The sequence below is a fragment of the Pseudorasbora parva genome, chromosome 12 (assembly GCF_024679245.1).
Source record: "Pseudorasbora parva isolate DD20220531a chromosome 12, ASM2467924v1, whole genome shotgun sequence".
NCBI classification, from domain to species: Eukaryota; Metazoa; Chordata; class Actinopteri; order Cypriniformes; family Gobionidae; genus Pseudorasbora; species Pseudorasbora parva.
The window spans coordinates 47,256,366-47,281,365 of record NC_090183.1 but is presented as its reverse complement, the minus strand read 5'-3'; the positions used below and the strand labels follow the sequence as shown (position 1 = coordinate 47,281,365).

The following is a 25,000-nucleotide window of genomic DNA, read 5'->3' as shown; positions in this document are numbered from 1 at the left end:
ACTGTCCACCACAGTGACCCCCTGAATGTGTGATTGTGTGTATATGTTAAAACACTGTGGTATCAAATGTTCTAATTTGTTACACCGGATATTTAAGTTCAAGTTATGCTATACTATGTTGTAATATTTTCTTTATTATTACCATCAATTATTATTATTTATGTTAATGTGTATTATTATTTATGTCATTCGCTTTGGCAATATTGTATTTTTACATTCATGCCAATAAAGCAATCTTGAATTGAATTGAGTGTGTGTGAGCGTGTGCGTGTGCGTGTGCATGTGTGTGTGTGTGTGCGTGAGTGTGTGTGTGTGTATGTGTAAGCGTGTGTGTGCGTGCGTGTGTGTGTATGTGGACTCCTATCCAGATGGCATTCAGCGTTTCCTCTATAAGTGCCGTCAGGTTCTGCAGTCTCATATTAACCTTAAACACAATAAGTGCATGAGGTTTGTCTTTATTTCGTAAAGATGAGGGTTGTGATGTAACTTTCATGACAATTAATCACATATACACCATTAGTTCTCATGTACTGTAATGTTGCGTTCTCTGCTGAGATTCATTACTGTAATAAAGTATATTGTAACTGAAGTAGGAAGAACAAAAATAGAGTCTTTAATAAAAACACAAACGAAAGAAACAACGGAGATGGCGGAGAATAGCGCTGGCGATGCGGCCGATGAGCAGGACGCGGAGGACATAAATCACAGAAACAGAAGCAGGTGTGTAACTAAAGAGTTAAAACATCTAATAATGGATGGACACTTAATGGTTAAACCTCAATGGTCCGAACCAAAAATAGTTAATTTTTTTTTATGGGAAATTGTATTTCTTATTTATGCTTATATTTCTTTCTTCTTATTAATATTAAACCGCCCATTGTCCTCAATGGTAAAATGATGTTCATTGTTATTTAAACGGTAATACTCTATAGTCAGAAAGCACAATAAATGTGTGTGTGTGTTGTGTGTGTGTGTGTGTGTGTGTGTGTGTGTGTGTGTGTGTGTGTGTGTGTGTGTGTGTTCAATATTCTTATAATCTGAAATTCTAGAAAAGCGATCAGTAAAAATGGACATAAATGCTGTGAATTTTCTGAAAGGAAATTTTTTTTTAAACTTCAAAACAAGCAGTTTTACCGTGTTTGCTACACACACCGTGGTCATGAATGCATGAATGTTACCGTGTTATTCTTATACCCGTTGTATTAACTCCATTACCATAATAAGACGAGGAAGCTTCACCTCCCCGGCCGTGTGGATTTAATGCAGCGTTTCGGAAAGGCCGCCCACTCAAGCGTTTTCTGAGAGATTGATAAATGGTGGATCTGAACGTGGTGTTGGAGGGGAATGCAGATATTAAAAATTTGGTCAAGAATCTAATTAGCCGGCAGTAATTAAACAGTCTAGCTGAGGGTCATTAATCTCTCGCGCGGACCTTTGATGTTTTGCATACTGTCCCACCATCATTAATAAAATTCATAATGCGTTCCTTTGTGTTGTTTTATCATCGTTTTTTTTTGTAAGCGCGCAGAGCAAGTGTCAACACATCACACGAGTTCTCCGCAGCTCATTTACTCTCTACTCTACTCCACAACCTCTGAACGTGTGTGTGTGTGTGTGTGGGGGGGGGGGGGGGGGGGGCATGTGTGTGTGTCAGCAAACGCAAGGGGGGAAAACACAATGTTGTGTGGCCATTGTGTCCCAGTAATTACATTTATTACGATCAGTCTATCGCAAATCAGTCATGCTGTAAATATTAGAGAGAGGTGTGTGTGTGTGTGTGTGTGTGTGTGTGTGTGTGTGTGTGTGTGTGTGTGTGTGTGTGTGTGTGCAGAGACAGCAAAGTAATTTCTAGCATCATCATCCTCATGTCTTGATCTGAATAACATCACTGATACCTCCACTTCACACTTTAGTGGACACTCGAGGATCACCGCGGTACGTGTGAGTGAAGGATGCATTAATTTACTGTTATCTTAATGAGCTGTGCTGTAATATGAACATGCACCAGCGTAAGTGCTGAAGAGATACTGTACCGTACTGAGCTTAATGGTTTAATATATCGTCATGTTCAACACTACACATTAAAATCACTCTCGACAGCTCCTGACGACGCAGAGTTTATATCAGTGCTGAGACTAAACATCATTGTTGACATTTTTGCAGATTAATTAAAAAGAAAAACTGAACCATCACATGGTCCTCAGTATTCAGAGCCTCTGCTCAGTATTTAGTAGGAGCACCCTTTTATTCTAATATAACTATGAGACTTTTTGGGAAAGATGCCACAAGTTTTCCACATCTGGATTTGGGGATCCTCTGCCATTCCTCCTGCAGATCCTCTCCAGTTCTGTCAGGTTGGATGGTAAATGTTGGTGGACGGCCATTTTCAGGTCTCTCCAGAGATGCTCAATTGGGTTTAAGTCAGTGCTCTGGCTGGGCCAATCAAGAACATCCCCGGAGTTGTTGTGAAGCCACTCCTTCATTATTTTAGCTGTGCTTTGGGTCATTGTCTTGTTGAAAGGTGAACCTTCGGCCCAGTCTGAGGTCCTGAACACTCTGGAGAAGGTTTTCGTCCAGGATATCCCTGTTCTTGGCCACATTCATCTTTCCCTCGATTGCAACCAGTCGTCCTGTCACTGCAGCTGAAAAACACCCCACAGCATGATGCTGCCACCACCATGCTTCACTGTTGGGACTGTATTGGACAGGTGATATTTTTCTCCACACATACTGCCTAGAATTAAGGCCAAAAAGTTCTATCTTGGTCTCATCAGACAGAGAATCTTATTTCTTTTTAGCAAACGTTCATGTGTCTTGCTCTGAGGAGAGGCTTCCGTCGGCCACTCTGCCATAAAGCCCCGCCTGGTGGAGGGCTGCAGTGATGGTTGTCTTTCTAAAACATTCTCCATCTCTGCATCTCTGGAGCTCAGCCAGTGATCTTTGGGTTCTTCTTTATCTCTCTCACCAAGGCTCTTCTCCCCGATAGCTCAGTTTGGCCGGACGGCCAGCTCTAGGAAGGAAGTCTGAATAATTAGGACCATGTGATATTTCAGTTTTTGTTTTTTAATAAATCTGCAAAAATGTCAAAAAATTTGTGTTTTTATGTCAATATGGGGCAGTGTTTTTCTGTCATTAACTTTTACAGAGATGAATAAATACTGCAACAAATGTATTTCTCACTGTTAGTTAATATTAGTTAATGCAATATTAGTACCAACGATTTTAATTAATTTGGTTTAAATAATTAGAATACTAATTGCTAGACAATCTGAGTGATATTCCCAGGTCTAAAGCACATAAACTGGATGGTGCATTTTAATAATCGGAACTGCGACTGAACTGTGGATTTCTGTAGAACTCAAATTTCTGCCACATTATAACAGAAAACCAAGTCAAAAACAGTCCATTCATTCTCAATATTTAGAGAATGCTGCAGCATGGCAACCCTTTCCGATAAGAAGCGCGGACTGAAGATGTTCTGAATAGGCCTGGACCAAACACACACGCGTGTGAATCTGCCACGCTAAAGAGCTCGAGGCTGCTATAGAATCAGAGACGGAGCGGCACTGCTCGGACACCACGATAAACCAACACCATTCTGCTCATGTTCCTCTGGCTTTAGCATGTGAATGGGAATCAGGCGTCAGGCCTTAAACAGGACGAGCGTCTGTGAGAGCAGAATTATAGAGGAGCTAACCCATTTTACACAGGAATAAGGATTACAGTGTCTGCAGTGCTGAAGAAACGACAGTGAATGTGAGAAACCCCAGTAATGATCAAGTGCTATTACAAACTTACATTTCATGCATTCTTAACTTCTAATTGCAATTCTGCATCGTGGAATTGTAAAATAAAAGGTATTTTCAATTTCTTACTCTTCCATATTATTCGTACGGTACGGTAAATGGTACAAACTTTGCATCTAAAGTTCTTTAAAACAAGTGTTAATATAGACATCATTAAAAGTCCATATTATATTGTTATCATATATATATATATATATATATATATTACATGACAACAATATACTTAACCTAAATATATACTTCACATATATAATTCACCTAAAGGATTATTAGGAGCACACACTAATACTGTGTTTGACCCTTTCTCCTTCAGAACTGCCTTAATTCTCCGTGGCATTGATCAACAAGCTGCTGAAAGCATTCTTTAGAAATGTTGGCCCATATTGATAGGAGAGCATCTTGCAGTTGATGGAGATTTGTGGGATGCACATCCAGGGCACGAAGCTCCCGTTCCACCACATCCCAAAGATGCTCTATTGGGTTGAGATCTGGGGACTGTGGTGGCCATTTTAGTACAGTCAACTCATTGGCATGTTCAAGAAACCAGTTTAAAATGATTGGAGCTTTGTGACACGGTGCATTATCATGCTGGAAATAGCCATCAGAGGATGGGGACATGGTGGTCATAAAGGGATGGACATGGTCAGAAACAATGCTCAGGTAGGCCGTGGCATTTAAACGATGCCCAATTGGCACTAAGGGACCTAAAGTGTGCCAAGAAAACATCCCCCACACCATTACACCACCACCACCAGCCTGCACAGTGGTAACAAGGCATGATGGATCCATGTTCTCATTCTGTTTACACCAAATTCTGACTCTACCATCTAAATGTCTCAACAGAAATCGAGACTCATCAGACCAGGCAACATTTCTCCAGTCTTCAACTGTCCAATTTATTGAGCTTGTGCAAATTGTCGCCTCTTTGTCCTGTTTGTAGTGGAGATGAGTGGTCCCCGGTGGGGTCTTCTGCTGTTGTAGCCCATCCACCTCAAGGTTGTGTGTGTTGTGGCTTCACAAATGCTTTGCTGCATACCTCGGTTGTAACGAGTGGTTATTTCAGTCAAAGTTGCTCTTCTTTCCGCTTGAATCAGTCGGCCCATTCTCCTCTGACCTCGAGCATCAACAAGGCATTTCTGCCTTGTCCATTGTACATTCTGACATTCAGTTTGGAACTTGAAACTAAAACAATAACAGAACGTGACCCTAACCGTCTCAGGATAAACGTATCCTCTTCTGGTTAGTGAGCTACTGTAATAACTGTATTTACAGTTTGAAACACTCATGACTTGTTCAGATGTTTGTTGGCTTAAACTGCTGAATTCCCATAGGACACAATATATCAGCAGCTGAGTAACTCTAAAGCAATATACTCAATATAGCAAACTATAGCTAAATTATTTAATTGCTTGTCTCGTCTCAAAATGTACTCAGAAGATATATTATCTTCCAGCTCTAATCAGCTAAATGCGACTACAAGACATTAAGATATTAAGATATTATAAACATTAACATCATGATTGTAGCTGCTTTTTGCTATGCAAATATGGCAGGTTTCTGTGGATCAGATGATGTGTGTGTGTGTGTGTGTGTGTGTGTGTGTGTGTGTGTGTGTGTGTGTGTGTTTGTGTGTGTGTGTGTGTGTGTGTGTGTGTGTGTGTGTGCGTGTGTGTGTGTGTGTTCCTTCGGTGTGGATTGTGTGTTTCTGTGGTTTTCTGGTGTCACAGGATCTTTGCACCTTCAGCTCATGATCACCGCAGCCAATATTTCCGCTCTCAAATTCATTAGCATTGGGTGATTAGCAGAATATTTTGGCTTTGAATACGAATCCAAACTTATTACATATTTAATCCAATCAGCGGCTCTGATAGATTCTGCTCTAAGCAGCCATTACATGCCTGATTTCATGTGACTGAAAAGCTGAACTTGGTCAAGGGGCTTGTAGCACGCCACATGCTTCAGGCCGAACACCAGCCAAAGCCACACTTAGAGGATATTTCAGGAAGAGGCCGCTATAAGGAGGCTGTTTGTTCTAACAGGATTTGGGGAAGGGTTAGCGTTAAGGTCTGCTGTGGGACTCTTGAAGAGCCGGAGGAGAGCGAGAGCAAACAGCCCCGAGTGGGATGTTTTCCTGAGGGCCCGGGGCCACGCCTACCATACCTCAGACAGAAGCGTGATTGGCCACTCCTGATCCAAATATGAATATATTTGCATAGATACACCAGGAGAGACCTGTGGCCGACTCTTCCAGATCGGACTGACCCTCGAACACAAACATGTTCTCTAACACGGATGTGGGCATATATTTTTTTTTACATACCTAATTTCTTAATATAGGAGGTTTCCTGGATAGAAATATCCTACCAGGTTAGAACAGCGCCACCTACCGGTCTGGCTGCGTTTGTGCATTTCACAGTTGAAGACAAACCAGTCTAATCTGTGGATATGAAGACACAGAACGTTCATATTGTTATATGATATGTTTCCTCACAATCTTCCCATCTTTTGTAATGTATCCTCATCATGTTTTTTTTTTCATTTTTGACTTTAAAACCGAAAATATAACAAGAGTTGTGGCAACATTTCCCAAAACACAAAATACGTACCAATACGTGCATATTGCGTCAGTTTCGCAGTGAAATGTCCACTGGGGGGCGCTAAAAGCTTTGTTTTTTTCGTAACAGATGTGGTGAATCTGGCATGTTTTGTCACGTTGGTTTTTTAATGTACACCGACACTAAACCCTAAACCGACCCGATAGTGTTAACAACAGCAAATGTGACAAAAATAAGATTGTATCCATGTCATTTTATCTTGTGTTTTGAACTCGTCTTTTATCATGATTCGTTTCACACAGGATTCGTTCCCGAGCTTTCAGCAACGCAAGTTTAAATCTGTACCAGCTGAGCTTTGGTGGGTCAGGAAAGCCAAACATATGGAGCTGGTTAAGTGATACAAACTCCAAAATGTAATTGTTTAGAAAATAAATAAATAAATAAATAAATAAATAAATAAATACTGCCTCTAGTGTTCATTTCTGTTGGAGACTGCATTGATATGCACGTATTAGTACGTATTTTGTGGTTTGCAAAAGCATTGCCACAGGTACGTTTTGCCAACGAGACCAGGTTGTTAAAGTTAGTTATATTTTTACACATAGCGACCTGAATATTAATAATGTGGTTTAATAACACCTAAAGGAAACTCTATCGCCCCCTTGAGGTAATGTGATGCAATGTGTTGCTCAAGCATGGATGTCTGCGTTCTTCAGTATTATGTTATTTGAGTGACTCTCACACGTGTCCAGGATACCTGCCGATCTGCCGAGTGTAAAACTCTGGGATAATCCCATAAACACGGCCCTGAAAACCAGCGTCTGCGGCCCGCATGGAGCCAAACAGCCTTTCAAAGATAGTCTTTTGTGTACAGCGCTCCTCACTTTTCAAAAGACTTTCAATTACTTGCGTTCCCAGCGCAGTGTAAATATTTTGTAGGGCAGTTGGTTACACTCAGTGCCTGAAGCGCAGACCTTTTAATTTGATAGAATGCGCTTTATTAGCAGACAGAGCGACCGAGACCCACGATTGTCACGAGGCCTTCTGAGAGAGCGCTTGTTTATCAATTACAGCGAGATCAGAGCCCTTCTGAAGAGCTGCCGCGCGATTTATCTGCCTTCAAAGTGTCTTCTGTTCGTCTCGGAGAGGAGTAAGAAAAGGTTTATGTAAACAGATGCAGAAATAGGCCGAGGTTCAGGAGTGTGGCGTTAGAAACAGAGACCCTCAGGGCTTGTGTACTCTGTATAAGTAAGGCTGAGTTTTGACAAACCAAGGTGAAGCCTTGTAACGATGCATTCTCAGCTCTGGTTTTTCTTTCTCTGTGTGTGTCAGCGAAGGCTTGATGTGTGAGCCTCGTCCTGGATAATGGCCTACCAGGGGACCGTTGTCATCTCTGTCAATAGATCGGCCGGAGGGAGACGCGCCTCTACCTTTGTAGCCACTGCTCCCTCATCTGCCATCTTTCTTCTGTCTTTCATTCTCCTTCTCTTGTCGTTTGTATCCGTGTCAGGCAGGTCACTTTATTTCGCAGAGATGTGTCCTGATAACAGCGCGTGTACAATCAAAATATTCTGACAGAATCTTTCTCTCTCAACTCTCTCTCTCTCTCTCTCTCTCTCTCTCTCTCTCTCTCTCTCTCTCTCTCTCTCTCTCTCTCTCTCTCTCTCTCAACTCTCTCTCTCTCTCTCTCTCTCTCTCTCTCTCTCTCTCTCTCTATGTGTGTGTGTGGGCTGGAATCTCTTGTTTTTTTCTTCTTCATTTATATCTTCTCAATGTCAAACGAAACCTTGAAGAGGACTGATCTTTTTTCATGTACACGCTTTAACTAGATTCTGTGTCTTTGATATAATTACGCTCCTGAGGGTTGAAGCGGCTCTGTTTGTGCTTCTCGCGGCTTTGTAGAGCGATCAGAACTTTTCACGTGTCAAAAGCTCTTTCAAGCTTCACGGCACCTTGCTAAGAGACATGAAACGCTGCAAAAACAAAATCCATATAAAACACCAAAACAAAAAGTCCAACTGGACCAAAGAGAGACTCAGAAAAACTTCATTAGCTTTATTTTTCGCTTTGGGTATAGAGAGATTTGGTGCAGATAAACACACACACACACACACACACACACACACACACACACACACACACTCTCTCTCTCTCTCCCTCTCTCTCTCTCTCTCTCTCTCTCTCACACACACACACACTCTCTCTCTCTCTCTCTCTCTCTCTCTCTCTCTAGTGTACTCAAAGCGCTCAAATTGACAACCCAGGTTCCTTAGAAAACTTTCTGTGAAGTTATATTCTGTTCCTTTTTGCACGTTTCGTGAATCTTTTAAAGCAGAATGTCCAGTGAGTTTTGCCAGAAGTTTTGCGGAACAGATGAACGTGAGTTACGTTCGTATCGCAGCGGTTCTGAAGTAGCGAGTCTGAAATTAACATTCAGCCAGAGCTTGAAATGGGCCGGCAATAGATGAACTTCTTTATTTTAATCAGTACCCTCACATTTCTTGCTTATTATTATTATTGTTATTATTATTATTTAAAACAGACTGATGCAAACGTCATTCTGCAAGCTTTATAAACTCATGATGACTACATTTACTTTACAATCCTACAACACAGCCTCGCCCCAAACACAGCCCCGCCCGCCCCAAACACAGCCCCACCCTAAACACAGCCCCGCCCACCCCAAACACAGCCCCACCCACCCCAAACACAGCCCCGCCCGCCCCAAACACAGCCTCGCCCGCCCCAAACACAGCCCGACCCCAAGCACAGCCTTGCCCGCCCCAAACACAGCCTTGCCCGCCCCAAACACAGCCTTGCCCGCCCCAAACACAGCCTTGCCCGCCCCAAACACAGCCTCGCCCGCCCCAAACACAGCCTCGCCCGCCCCAAACACAGCCTCGCCCGCCCCAAACACAGCCTCGCCCTAATCACAGCATCGCCCCAAACACAGCCTCGCCCGCCCCAAACACAGCCTCGCCCACCCCAAACACAGCCTCGCCCGCCCCAAACACAGGCTCGCCCTAATCACAGCATCACCCCAAACACAGCCTCGCCCGCCCCAAACACAGCCTCGCCCGCCCCAAACACAGCCTCGCCCGCCCCAAACACAGCCTCGCCCGCCCCAAACACAGCCCCGCCCGCCCCAAACACAGCCTCGCCCGCCCCAAACACAGCCTCGCCCACCCCAAACACAGCCTCGCCCGCCCCAAACACAGCCTCGCCCGCCCCAAACACAGCCTCGCCCACCACAAACACAGCCTCGCCCGCCCCAAACACAGCCCCGCCCGCCCCAAACACAGCCCCGCCCGCCCCAAACACAGCCTCGCCCGCGCCAAACACAGCCTCGCCCGCCCCAAACACAGCCTCGCCCGCCCCAAACACAGCCTCGCCCGCCCCAAACACAGCCTCGCCCGCCCCAAACACAGCCTCGCCCGCGCCAAACACAGCTTCGCCCGCCCCAAACACAGCCTCGCCCGCCCCAAACACAGCCTCGCCCGCCCCAAACACAGCCTCGCCCGCCCCAAACACAGCCTCGCTCTAATCACAGCATCGCCCCAAACAGAGCCTCGCCCGCCCCAAACACAGCCTCGCCCACCCTAAACACAGCCTCGCCCCCCCCCAAACACAGCCTCGCCCTAATCACAGCATCGCCCCAAACACAGCCTCGCCCGCCCCAAACACAGCCTCGCCCTAATCACAGCATCGCCCCAAACACAGCCTCGCCCGCCCCAAACACAGCCTCGCCCACCCCAAACACAGCCTCGCCCGCCCCAAACACAGGCTCGCCCTAATCACAGCATCGCCCCAAACACAGCCTCGCCCGCCCCAAACACAGCCTCGCCCGCCCCAAACACAGCCTCGCCCGCCCCAAACACAGCCCCGCCCACCCCAAACACAGCCTCGCCCGCCCCAAACACAGCCCCGCCCGCCCCAAACACAGCCTCGCCCGCCCCAAACACAGCCTCGCCCACCCCAAACACAGCCTCGCCCGCCCCAAACACAGCCTCGCCCGCCCCAAACACAGCCTCGCCCACCCCAAACACAGCCTCGCCCGCCCCAAACACAGCCTCGCCCTAATCACAGCATCGCCCCAAACACAGCCTCGCCCTAATCACAGCATCGCCCCAAACACAGCCTCGCCCGCCCCAAACACAGCCTCGCCCGCCCCAAACACAGCCTCGCCCTAATCACAGCATCGCCCCAAACACAGCCTCGCCCGCCCCAAACACAGCCTCACCCTAATCACAGCATCGCCCCAAACACAGCCTCGCCCGCGCCAAACACAGCCTCGCCCACCCCAAACACAGCTGTAAACTGGCTAACCTTTCAGACGGGCTGATCATGACCGCACTGGTTATGTAAAAACATAAATAGATCCAATGAAAGAAAGCTATTTTACTGTCCTCTCTGAAGTACTTCTCCTTTTGTTGGCTGGATGTGGTGAGCTGTATTTATGGTCCATTTGAAGGGGAAACACTGACATCTGAATGTAGGTGACGGACGCCGGTGGCACTAATAGCGAGATGGCAGATGCTAATAGAGCCCAAATGTGACGTATTCACTTTAACTGAAACCTTGCTGTCAGATTAGCCGTGACTCCACACAACCTCCTCTATTAACGTGACACTCGCCGCTAATGCATTCCTGCAGGAGAAGATAAAGGCTGAGGAGCTGTGAGAGAAATGGAGCGATCGCTGAGCGCTAGCACGCTAACCTGTTTGTGGAAATCGGCTCTGTGTGGCTTTTGTGGGGTTTATTCATGTGAAATCACACAGCCGTGAGTGTGTTATTGAGAGAGAGGGACTGTGTTAATGCATTTGTGCTCACACACACACACACACACACACACACACACACACACACACACACACACACACACACACACACACACACGCCACAACAGTTAGATCACTCTGAGAACCTGCTGTGAAGGCACGCACACACACACACACACACACACACACACACACACACACACACACACACACACACACACACACACACACACACACCCTAAACCTACCCATCACAGGAAACATTCTGCATTTTTACTTTCTCATAAAAACTCCTCCTGTGTGATTTATAAGCCTTTTGTAAAGTGGGGCCATGGGTAATGTCCTCATATTTCACCCTCTCCTGTAATACCTGTGTCATACCCATGGCATTATACACATTTGTGTCCTCATATGTCACAAAAACATGCCCACACACACACACACACACACACACCAAATGTGTGGAGCTTTCACCACCACAACAACAACAAATCGGTCTTTAAAAATGGCTGCCAATAATGTTTAGCACTCTTATGGAAAAAATTATATTTTTTAATTATAAATTAAATCTAATAATTTTCAAATTGTTTGTTATAAATCAGCATCTTAGGAAAATGTAATGCGGTTTCTAATCAAAATATGACTTTTTGTTAGAGAATAGGGCTTAGATATCCTAAATACCCACGCCAGGACTTAAGTCATGTTATCAGGCATTTGGGACACACATCAAATGAATAGGAAAATAAATTACATATCAATATTCCTATGAAATATTACATATTATCATGAAAATGTTACCATATCACGCCCATTATTACACTTCTTTATTATTATTATTACATGTTGCACCAAGAACACATTAATATGCTAATTAGGTGCCGTTTATTGGTACATTGCATTGAATTGGAAAATCCAAGTATGGCCATTTTACCCACGTATTGCATAAAGTAGGATTATATATCAACGGATTCAGTTACGTCTTTCATAACATCGTTCAGAATCAAAGTTTGTTTAAAAAAATCCTGAAACTTGAATAATGATTGGTGATTAAAAATAAATTCTCTTGTTTTTGCCTATACATGAAGTTTATGTCATTTCATTTTTTTAAACAACTGAGTCCTGATGTCAACTACAGAGCACATCTGCCAGCATCGTCTCTCTATGATAAATTAAAATAAGCTGATAACATCACTGTTTACTCCAGAACGACTGTACAGCCAAATCTAATTCTGCTGCAGTATTGTCCTGTTTAACACTGAAGCTGCTCTGACACAATCGGCGCTGGAGAAGAGCGATAGAAATAAAGCTGATTGGTTGATGTCAACATATGAATAAAATAAAACTTTTCACAAAAGAAAATTGTCTATTTGTTTCTTATGCTAACAACAATTTAATGAAATGAAAAAATACAAAATTCAAAATATATATATATATATATATTTTCTGGGTCCTATACAATATTATCCCAGAGTAAACCGATCATTTCCCTAACTCACGTTTATAAAGCCACTTAAAGGCCTAAACCTGTGAAACCAGGCCATCGTGTGACAACATGCCCCGCTGTTGTAGCTTGTGGTTTAAAAAAAATGTCAAAAAAGAAAAAGAAAAAAAAGAGCGAAAGGTGTGACAACTAGCCCCGGCGTCCCATATAAGCAGCAGCATGTCCCATAAGCCCTCCGGAAGACCTTCAGAACAAGCCTCCAAATACACTCAAAATAAATATATAAAGTTAAGCCTCCGAGCGATTGTGTAGCGCGCCTCTGCGTGTATTACTGCCAGATTTATATCCGGCGTTGGAGCGATGAGAAGCTCCAGCAGAGGTGGGAGTGGGATGTGATTGGACGGGATTTGTGTCCGTCAGGATGGCCGCCGGAAAAGTCTCGGCTTGTCAAAGCTTCGCGTTTCTCTCTGACAGGGTCAAACAGAGCCGCCGGAAAATCTCACTGTCAGCTCTTCCGATATTAAATATTAGAATACGCATTGTTATAAGGACTCCTACTAAGAAAGCATAAGCCTCTTGACTTATGAATTTTAAAAGTGTTTAAATCACTGAGAAGATTCTCCTGCCGGTGACCGTAATCTTTAATAGGTCTGTGAGACAGGTAGAGCGATAACTGTGCCGAATTAGAGCAATTGTTAAGGAAAAGAAAAGAAGCTAAAGCGTCTCTCTCTCTCTCTCTCTCTCTCTCTCTCTCTCTCTCTCTCTCTCTCTCTCTCTCTCTCTCTCTCTCTCTCTCTCTCTCTCTCTCTCTCTCTCTCGCTCTGCTTATCAGCGCTCGAGTCCAGAGAGAGCGAGCTGAGCCAGCTACACTAAAGCATAGATTACTCCACCAGTTTGGCTCCACTGCCAATTGGATTAAACTCCAGTGCCCTGGGCCCGCGCTGCCATGTTTGACAGCAAACACGCGGCCGGCCCGCAGACGGATGAGATGGACTTATTCAAAGTCGAGCTTCTACTTTTATCAGCCACATTTACAGCATTAGGAGAGACCTGTCAGGGAGTCGATTGTTTGGTGCAGAGATTGACCAGAACCAACAGGATAATCTGCATCCGCGAGGTGAACAATGTCGGAATGGAGAGCAAAGGCATTAGATTTGGCCCCAAGACTTTCCTTTCTTGACTTCTGAAAGCTTTCAGAACACACAACATGAAACAGATCACAAACAAAACGCTCTTCCCTTTTCTGACGGATCGGCATTACAAATATTGAAGAACTAAAGCTGAATATAGTTCCCCGAGGCATATTTCCAGAATTAATCTGTTTATTCAGAATATGATTGTTTTTAAGGTCGCCTTTGGCTCGCTCAGTTGGGGACACTAACATTATGATCAGAGTTATTCAACTAAATATACAAATAAAATTAATGAATTATGCCTTAATTAATTGTATAAACTATAAAACTGACCTGCCAACATTGTCTCTCTATGATAAATTAAAATAAGCTGATAACATCACTGTTTACTCCAGAACGACTGTACAGCCCAATCTAATTCTGCTGCAGTATTGTCCTGTTTAACACTGAAGCTGCTCTGACACAATCGGCATTGGAGAAGAGCGATAGAAATAAAGATGAGTGAGTTGCAGGTATTTTGGTGTTAAGTGTGGGTCAAGCTCGTGTTATATGGTTCGATAGAGCGATTTAAACATTATCTGGACAATTTCATACATATCTAACTTTAGAGATGACGTTAATAACTTTACTTTTATTATTCCCATCTGCATTTCATTTATACAAATTTTATTAAAAAGATAATTTTTAAAGTTTACCTTTTCATAATTTCCTGATAAATGGGATTCTCTCAAAAACTGGAGACCGGCTGTTTGCAGATTTCATCTCTAAAGTCGTTCATATGCAGAGGGACGGATGTTGCTGGCAAGGGGTTAATAATGTGCAAAATATTATATTTGTTTGGGAAATAATCAATACTTTTATTCATCAAGGATGTTTTAAACTGATCAAAAGTGAAAGTAAAGACATTTATAATGTTACAAATGATTCTATTTCTAATAAATTAACTTTCTGTTCATCAAAGAATCCTGAGAAATAAAGCAGCACAATAATGTAATAACAATACTGTGTTCAATACTCATAAATGTGTGGATGATCAGATCCTCATATGAGAATAATAATAATACTCATAAATGTGTTGATGATCAGATCCTCATATGATTAGTGAAGGATCATGTGACTGAAGACTGGAGTCATGATGATAAACTCAGGAATAAATCACTTTACGTTATTTTCACATAGAGAAGATTTACACTGGAGGGATATTTCTCTGCTTTACTGGAGTTATGGTCAGATTAATGAGCAGAAGACACTCTTTAAAGATGTAAAAATCTCACGACCCCAAACTAACGCACACTCACATATAAACGAATGCGACTGATCCTGATTCAGATTTGGCCTTTTGTGATGTTCAGCACTAAAGTTCATCTGAGTATATTTGCCGTTTTTCCTCAGTGCGTGGTTAATGTCTCGAGCGGATCGGCGTTGGGTTGTTGTGTAGTTTGTTCGGCAGGCATTACTCTGGGACAGAAGGTGGAGGAAATGTTAAATTAATGAGCCTATGCCAACTCGCTGCAAATGAAACGTGTAAATACATTGATCTTTTTCTCTCTTCTTTTCTTTCTTCCTTTCCCTCCCTCCCTACTTCAACCTAATGGCATCTTGGTGTTTTTTCAGATCGCAGCGGAAGAAAAACCTGTTCGGAGTTCTCCGTCACAGCGTCTGCGTAAACACGCTCGCTCTTATCAGCCGGCGTCTCTCCCCAGGCTACGGCAGATTTTTCATTTAGCTAAAAGCGCGGTGAGAGGTCTATGAGAATGATAATCCTGGCATGGGCCGCAGCTGGTATTTTCCTGCCGCAGATGATTAGTGGAATGTTTTCCATTCGACCTGGAGAAATTCTCTCAGTGGGAAGTTAACATCCGCTTAACTGTCTTTAGAGCTGCGGTTTCATCAGTCGCCATCTGACGCTCCTAAACACACGTGAGATGGAGAGAGAGAGTTGTGTGTGTGCGTGTGTGTGTGTGTGTGTGTGGGCATGTTTTTGTGACATACGAGGACTCAAATGTGTATAATGCCATGGGTATGACACAGGTATTACAGGAGAGGGTGAAATATGAGGACATTACCCATGGCCCCACTTTACAAAAGGCTTATAAATCACACAGGAGGAGTTTTTATGAGAAAGTAAAAATGCAGAATGTTTCCTGAGATGGGTAGGTTTAGGGGCAGTGTGTGTGTGTGTGTGTGTGTGTGTGTGTGTGTGTGTGTGTGTGTGTGTGTGTGTGTGTGTGTGATGGGTAGGTTTAGGGGCAGTGTAAGGGAATAGAAAATACGGTTTGTACGGTATAAACGCCTATGGAATGTCCCCACATGTCACAAAAACAAACGTGTGTGTGTGTGTGTGTGTGTGTGTTTAACAGAGAGACATAGAGATATTGCTGTTTAACTGAAGCGGGAGGACAGTATGAGTGTGTCCATCATCAAAGTTATTCTTGCTGAAACTGTATTAAAATACTTCATCTGAGTGTTTTGCGCGTGTAGCTCCCCGAGGTTACGGTTATAAACACAAGCCGCATATGAGAGGTAAAGGGGGAGCTGTTGCTATAATTTATAATAATATTTTCAGTATTACTCAGAAGTCTAGTTTCAAATATAATTCCTTTGAAGTTTTGGTGCTTTATGTAACGCTGTGTAGTGTAAATGATAAATCCCGTCTGACATTTGTGTTGGCTACTGTATACAGGCCACCAGGGCACAATACAGACTTTATCAGAGAATTTGCTGGTTTTGTATCGGAGTTAGTATTAGCTGTAGATAAAGTACTAATTGTTGGGGATTTTAATATCCACGTAGACGATGAAAAAGACGCATTGGTATTGGCATTTAGAGGCATTCTAAACTCTATTGGAGTTAGACAACACGTATCGGGACCCACTCATCGCCTTAATCATACTTTAGATCTAATACTGTCACATGGAATAAATGTTGATACTGTTCAAATTCTGCAGCAGAGCGATGACATCTCAGATCATTACCTAATATCATGTATAATTAATTTACCTAAGGTTGCAAAGCCATCCCCTCGCTTCAAATATGGCAGGACTATCACCACTGCGACTAAAGATTGCTTTCTAAAAAAGAACTTGATGCTGCAACAGAAACTATTGACTCTCTCTTTACTAGCACTTTAGACATAGTTGCTCCCCGGCGCTTAAAGAAGATTAAAGCAAATAATCCAACGCCGTGGTAAAACGAGCACACTCGGGCCCTTAAAACAGCAGCCAAAAAAATGGAGCGCAGCTGGAAGAAAACAAACCTGGAGGTTTTTCGCAATTTGTGGAAAGAGAGCATGATGGCATACAGAAAGGCCATAAAAACTGCTAGATCTGCTTATTTCTCAACTCTTTTAGAAGAAAACAAACACAACCCTAGGTATTTATTCGATACAGTGGCTAAATTAACAGGACATACAGCTTCAACTTCTGATGTGTGACAATAAATGCTGTATAACATTAACAAATAATATACCATAATAGAATAACAAAAGCAAATGTGAGATAAAATGAAGCAACCATGCCGTTTTACCTCGTTTACCGTGTTTTGTGTGTTAGAAGCCACACATATGGCTGTGGTGAGAGGATCAAATGTCATCGTCTGTAAATCATACACTATGATAAAAGTGTTTTAAATCATAACCGTATTGTGCCTTTAATAAAGATTAAGTCTTTTCTTAAATCCTCCCCATTTTATAATTTGTGTGTTACCACCACTGGTGTTTATTCCGGCCGGAAACTGCAGTGAATCAAATGTAGATTAGGAGCGTTTTAAAGCGGTCAGGTTCATTCTGTAAACTTCCTCTCCGTTAAATCAAGTCCACAGACTGAGCTCAAGGCTCTCTCTCACACACACACACACACACACACACACACACACACACACACACACACACACACACACACACACACACACACACACACACACACACACCCTCTCTCTCTCTCTCTCTCTCTCTCTCTCTCTCTCTCACACACACACACACACACACACACACACACACACACGTGGGCAGGTGTGTGATTCCTTCAGTCGGAATTAAGCGCTGAGTCTGACAGCAGGTTTATCTGTCGTGTTCGACAGGTTTAAACATTCATTAAGGGTTGGGCTTAATTCTCCAGAGGAGCGGTAAGATCTCCGCAGCAGGTGTAGCTGTGCGTTCTCCATCCCGCTGGATCTGCTCGCCATTATTTAGCTCGGCTTTGCCTGACAGAAATTGAATCAAATGCTGTTTCCTCCACCTTCCTTTTCACCGCCGTAGACAAATATCAGCCGACAGAGCCATTCAGATTATCAGGATCCTCGTCAGGCACACCCAACTCAACGTGTTCTTTAAGAAAAATTACAGCTTTGCAGGAACAGTGCACATTAAATTTACATATATATATATATTTCTCACCTACATATAATTTCCCTGCCATTATTTCCGTTGTCACACATGAATATACAGCAGTGGTAGGGAGATATACAGAGAAAAGGGCCTGAATATGACATGAGGGTTAACATCAAACTATTGTGTGTGTTCATAATAACAGTTGTGTGTGCGATATTTATCTGATTACACAGCTTCAGTGAGCGCAGTCATCCGGCCATAAAACATCCCAATGAGAAAGAGTCAGGCACTTATGAATGACTGTGGGGCGTGCGAGCATTCGGCACATCTCTCTCTCTCTCTCTCTCTCTCTCTCTCTCTCTCTCTCTCTCTCTCTCTCTCTCTCTCTCTCTCTCTCTCTCTCTGTAGCCTGAGGTCAGAGAGCACCATATGCACTTGCACAATGAGCCCAAGCCCTGTTTGTCCTGAAGAGGGAAGACGCATCTGTGTGTGTGTGTGTGTGTGTGTGTATGTGTGTGTGTGTATGAGGCAGACGCGATCAGGAGCACATACATCTGCTTTGTGGAGAAAGTAACTCAAAGTCACTACTAACTAAACTCCGTTTCAATAGCATCACAGAAGCTCAGTTGTTTCAAAGCAAACTTTTTCCAGCACGTTTCCGCCCAGAGTCACGTCTGCAGCCAAATGAGACGAGCGGATAATCACAGCCGCGCTCCCAAACACCCATTTTCATCTTCATTTTAGTCAACGACTCTTTTGGGTTTTTATATATAATTAAACGTTTCAACAATTCAATCAAGCATTTTTTTTTAAATGAAATATTTAGCTAAATATTGCTGTGCTTTACAAAGCCAGTTATATAAATCAATGTGTGTTAGATTAGTTTAGTTTAATTCTCACACTGTCAACCCAATAGAGATCCTTTGTGCAATGAAAGCAGAAAATGTGTGTGTGTGTGTGTGTGTGTGTGTGGTGTGTGTGTGTGTGTGTGTGTGTGTGTGTGTGTGTGTGTGTGTGTGTGTGTGTGTGTGTGTGTGTGTGATGGGTAGGTTTAGGGGCAGTGTAAAGGGATAGAAAATGCGGTTTGTACAGTATAAAAACCATTACGCCTATGGAGAGTCCCTGTAAACCACATAGACCAACATGTGTGTGTGTGTGTGTGTGTGTGTGTGTGTGTGTGTGTGTGTGTGTGTGTGTGTGTGTGTGTGTGTAAACCCTTACTCACTCTGCAGGTCTAGACCGAGAGGAGACTGGATATAATGATATATCTGACAGATATAAACCACACGGCTTCATCTGAGCTCATTACCGCAACAATAAATATTGGGAGCTCCAGTTCTAATAGTTGTCTAATTTGGGATTTTTTTAATGCCCAATAATCATTTATAAGAATAATGAACATTAAAAGGAATAATTCACCCCAAATGCATCATGTGCTCATCATTTACTCGCTCTAAACCTGCATTTGTTTCTTTCTCCGGATGTTTTCTCCATATAATGCACTATTAAGCCACAGGTATCATGCCATCTGTCCATCTGACTCTCCTGAAGCCCAGGGATGTTTTCTGAGAGGAACAGACACACATGTATGTTGGTGTTCACTGAAATATATATACACACAATATTTAATTTGCACAAAAAGCTCTCAATTTGATTTTTAATTCATTTGGGTTTTGCTCTTCACATAAAGTTATCCCACAACTGAGATCTCTACACATTTCTGAAAGTGTTTGAAACGAAATTAGGTTGAGAAAACTATAAACTCTAACACTGATCTGCCAACATTGTCTCTCTATGATAAATTAAAATAAGCTGATAACATCACAGGACATGCAGTATTGTCCTGTTTAACACTGAAGCTGCTCTGACACAATCGGCGTTGGAGAAGAGCGATATAAATAAAGCTGATTGATTGCGCAAAAGATGACAGAACACACATCCTTTATTTCGGAGAACTGTCAAGCCGATGGAATAATTCGGAGTGACCTGTGGGGAAGGATCTGCGCTGTTAAAGTTGGAGTATTTTACAGCGAGATTAGTTTTCATCTTCCTCTTTTCCTCACCTACCAGGCAGATGATATTCTCTCAGGACCTGCCAGATCTTCACACGCTTCACTCTTCAAATCACTCCGGATTATTCCCAGAGCTAATACCTGTACAGGCCCAAATCCTGAAGGATGGGATTTACTGAACACAAGCAGCACTAATAATGTGACACATTAATCACGAGCGCTGTTAACTTCCATCAGCCCAGAGAGAGAATATATGTGTCTTTAAGCTTACAACAAAACCTGCTGAATGACAATGACAGAGTGGAGGAAGCGGGAAGACAGACACACACACACACACACACACACACACACACACACACACACACACACACACACACACACACACGCGCCGCGCTTGGTTTTTATGAATTGTGGGGACTTTCCATAGGCATAATGGATTTTACACTGTACAAACTGTACATTCTATCCCTCTACACTGCCCACACCACCCCCACACACACACACACACACACACACACACATTCACTGCTATAGGAGGAGAAGAATTGGCTAAACTTGTTAAATCATCAAAATCAACAACATGTCTGCTTGACCCTATACCGACTAGGCTATTAAAAGAGATACTTCCAGAGGTCAGAGATCCTCTGCTTATTATCATTAATTCATCCTTGACATTAGGATATGAGCCGAAAACTTTTAAGTTGGCTATAATTAAACCACTTATTAAAAAAACACAACTTGATCCTAAAGAATTAGTCAATTACAGGCCAATCTCGAATCCACTGTTTCCATCAAAAATACTAGAAAAGGCCGTGTCTTCACTACTATGCTCCTTTCAGACAGAAATGGTATCTGTGAGGATTTCCAGTCAGGATTTAGACCGTATCATAGTACTGAGACTGCTCTAATTAGAGTTACAAATGATTTACTCTTATCATCTGATCGTGGTTGAGTCTCTCTATTAGTGTTACTCGATCTTAGCTTTCGATACTATCGACCACAATATTCTTCTGAATAGACTCGAGTTATGTTGGCGTTAGTGGAACTGCATTGGCGTGGTTTAAATCGTACTTATCTAAATTATGGCACATGCTCTCAATGCCAAATGCTGAACAGTTAGTCGATGCGTTCATGAGCTCAAGGGTAGATTATTGTAATGCTCTACTGGGTGGTTGCCCTGCTCGCTTAATAAACAAACTCCAGCTGGTCCAAAACGCAGCAGCTCGAGTTCTTAGTAGAACCAGGAAGTATGATCATATTAGTCCAGTTCTGTCAACACTGCACTTGTCACATGCCTGTCCTGTCTTGTGTGCACATGTGGGTTTTGTTATTTTGAGCGTGTGCTCCTGTCATTGTCTGATCCCTCCCCCTTGTTATCTCATTATTGGTTTCATTTGCCCCACCTGGGTTCCCTCTTAATTTCTTCCCTTTATAAGCTCCTTGTGTTTGTCAGTCTGTGTCGGATCTTTGTGATGTCTATGTCTCTCGGTTTCCCGTGATTTTCCCAGTTGGTCTGTTTTTCAGTTAATTTTTTTATTATGTATTTTGCCCCCTCCTGGGTTTTATGTTGTAACTAAATCACCTTTATTACTGCACTTGAGTCCAAACACCTGATGGACTCGTTACATCATCAGAAGAACGAACGAACACACACACACACACACACACACACACACACACACACACACTGTTCCTCTCTTTAACCCTGCGTAATAAAACCTTTTACGAATTCAGGGGAAAATGACCTTTTCTAATGACTGTTTTTAATTCATGAATATGAGCTGAGCTGATGAATGTGCCTAAAGTCTGTAATTTAGAGACACATATTTATCTTTCTGAACTTCTTCAGAAGAAATAAAGAAGAAGTGAATTAAAGGTAATTGATGAAAGAAAGAATAACAGAGGGATGTTAGGTAAAGTGATCAGCAGAATCGTCTCCAGAGAAACTCCTTCAGGAGAACACATCACATCCCATCACAGACACGTAATGAGCCAAAATCTCACATAACGAATCTGCCAACCATGCACTAAACTGCAAGACCTGTACTCAACCGCATGCCTTTAGCTTTGGTTGATAAAAGCACTAAAAATGTGGCATTCCTAGATAAACAAAACCCTCTCACGTTTGTGGAGGAATTCTCTGACAGGAAGTTCCAGAGGAATCTTGGGAAAACCGTCACATAACTAAAGTAAACTTTCGGAGCTTATGTCATATGTCTATTTTAATTCATACCGACGGCTCGGAAGAACGACGCCCGCAGTTCTCAGAGAGACACACACTGTATAAATGGAGATTAATTCAGATTTCTGCTTGCTCAGTACTTACAAAACTAAAGCAATTTATATTCCTTCTCTTAACGATCCCTTTTCTCTGATTGCAGCAGTGTAATCTAATTGTAATTATGATAGCATCAGATTAATGCAGACGCTAACGTGATTGGAGTTACTCATTGCATTAGAAACTAATTTTTGATTAATGATGAAAGGGGCTGTGGAGAACGAGAAATGTTTCTTTATCTGTGACTGAAAGCGTCTGTTTCCTGCCCGCAGCACAGAGGGGCAGATATCAGAGACGAGGGGGCGGGGCAATCAATTACACACACACACACACACACACACACACACACACACACACACACACACACACACACACACACACACACACACTTCAGTCCCTTCATTGACAGCTACGCAACTACTACTTTGGCGCTTCAAAAAGTTCATAAAGAGATTGTAAAGTAAATCCATATAAACGGAGAGAGGTTTCGTCCAAATTTATGAAGACACTTTATATGATAAACATTAAATTTAGGCAAATCAGTTTAGCTGAAGCTTGTTCGCTTGACCTTCGAGAGCCAATGAGGTTCAATCTTGTAATAACACTGCACGCTTGTATCCCATTAATCAATAACTTTAATCAAAAAGAGTATGACCAAAAGTCCTCTATATGTATTTGCTGCTGCTCAGAGGTGGCATAAATGCAATCACAATGGCACAAATAATGTCATGAGGCAATGTTTTAAACAAAACAAAAAATAATAGAAAAATATGAAATATGAGGTAAAAACAAATTTATACTTTTACATATTAAATCAAGCTGGTAAGATCTAAAACCCCAGGTTTATAAAGGCACATGTTCAGCCTAATCTGAACACAAGGATCGGCGCTCGAGTGCTTGAACTGTAAAGGATGAGGTACTTTGATTGGATGTAATTTGACCTTTTACGACACTGCCATTTTCCTGCTTTTACATTAGAGGTGGCATTTTGCCGTTAGAAATACATGCTCAGACTTAATATTGTTTTAAGGTAAGACAGAATTAAATGAATGGCAAAAGAGTTTGCTCACACACTCCATTATGGCAATCATGGGAACGTAGTGTTGAAAATGCCTGCCTTTTAAAGTCATTTATATGTCCAGTTCTGTGATATTTGTCTTGTTTTTTGAGCTTGTTTTCATGGAAGTGCCGTGTTGAGGTGCTGTCGATGTATTAGCTCATGTCACTTGTATTTTCAGGATTATTTTGGCTGAAGTTTCTCTTATCTCCTGAACACATGCTCCGCTGTCAGTCTCACCTGACCCATTTCTCCATGACGGCTCCTAACCGTGACATCCAGTCACTTAATAACATTTACATTTCACCTCCAGCTATAAATATTAACTCTGTCTTTTATAAGTAGACTAATAGCATTCGTCTCAAGCTATAGATGTGTAAAGTAGCCCTTGGTGCTGTTTTAGATCAGCCCGATCTGGTGGTCTTTAGACCTGAGCCGGTTTATACACACGCTAAACGTGTACAGCTCTCACCTGCAGGAAACCGGTTTTCTGCCAAACACAAAACATTTGCACGTTTCTCTGGTGTTTCATATAGACTTCTATATAGTTGCTAGCATATTTGCTTTTATTTTATAGCTTCCAGCTGATTTTCTCAATCAGTGATTAATTACAATTACCCTTGCACACCTGCAGGTAATGGACGGATGCACAGTAGAAGACCAAAACAAAGACAGAAATCAAAAAAACCTGCTCATTTTTTTTGCAAAAAAATGTGCAAAAGTGTCAAAAATTGCTTATATATATATATATATAGTACAGGCCAAAAGTTTGTACACATTACTATATAACGATCCTGAAAATTCAGCTTTGCATCACAGAAATAAATGATAATTTAAAGTATAATAAATTGAAAACCAAATCATTTAAATTGTAATAATATATCACAATATAAAAAATTAAAATTAAAAATTAAAAATAGTAATGTATCCAAAAAAACAAAAAACAAAAAAACAAAAAACAGCTCTTTCTGGAAAAGGGATGACGTTTACCGCATGCTTCATATGCAGCTCATAATATATACTCCTGCAGTATATGGCAATTATTGACTAATTTGCTACTACTATGATTTTTAAGAGTTGATGTTGAATGAAATATGACTGCGATTGTGAAATGTTTTCTGCGGTGACTCGAAGTGTCTCGAGTGTTTAATGTTCACCTGCAGATATTGAACTATTACAGCAGAATCGCAGTCAAACACACATTACTGCGCCTCCACTGAGACACACACACACACACACACACACACACACACACACACACACACACACACACACACACACACAGAAGAGAGGAACATTATTTATAGTGCCAGGGAAGAAAAAAACACACACACTTACACATATTAATGCATTTCAAAGGGAATTTTCACGTTTTGATCTCCAGGCGAAACTAGTAAACACACCGCAACATGTATTAACCGCTACACGACTGCATATGGAAGAGAAACTCTAAATATATCAGTGGAAATTTATGCGGAATGACTGAGTTGAACAATCTGTTATTTGGTTTGATTTAGCATGGCTGATGGGGCGCTTCCCACAGTAACCTGATTTCAGGTCTCCCTGGACTCCTTTAACCGCAGCTTACTGTGAGTTACTGCGCTCACATCAGG

At 42.4% G+C, this 25,000-nt stretch overlaps 1 protein-coding gene across 1 annotated transcript in view; it reads right to left on the bottom strand.

Moving 5' to 3' along the window:
* Positions 1 to 9,388: 9,388 nt before the first annotated feature.
* The window catches only part of LOC137093392 (PE-PGRS family protein PE_PGRS33-like), a 24,095-nt gene continuing 8,483 nt past the window's right edge, over positions 9,389 to 25,000 (bottom strand). The window contains exons 2-3 of the mRNA XM_067458204.1: positions 10,177 to 10,437; positions 9,389 to 9,901 (exon numbers count right to left, since the gene is read on the bottom strand). Coding sequence (XP_067314305.1) covers positions 9,389 to 9,901; positions 10,177 to 10,437 — 774 coding nt within the window. The remainder of the gene's footprint in view (positions 9,902 to 10,176; positions 10,438 to 25,000) is intronic.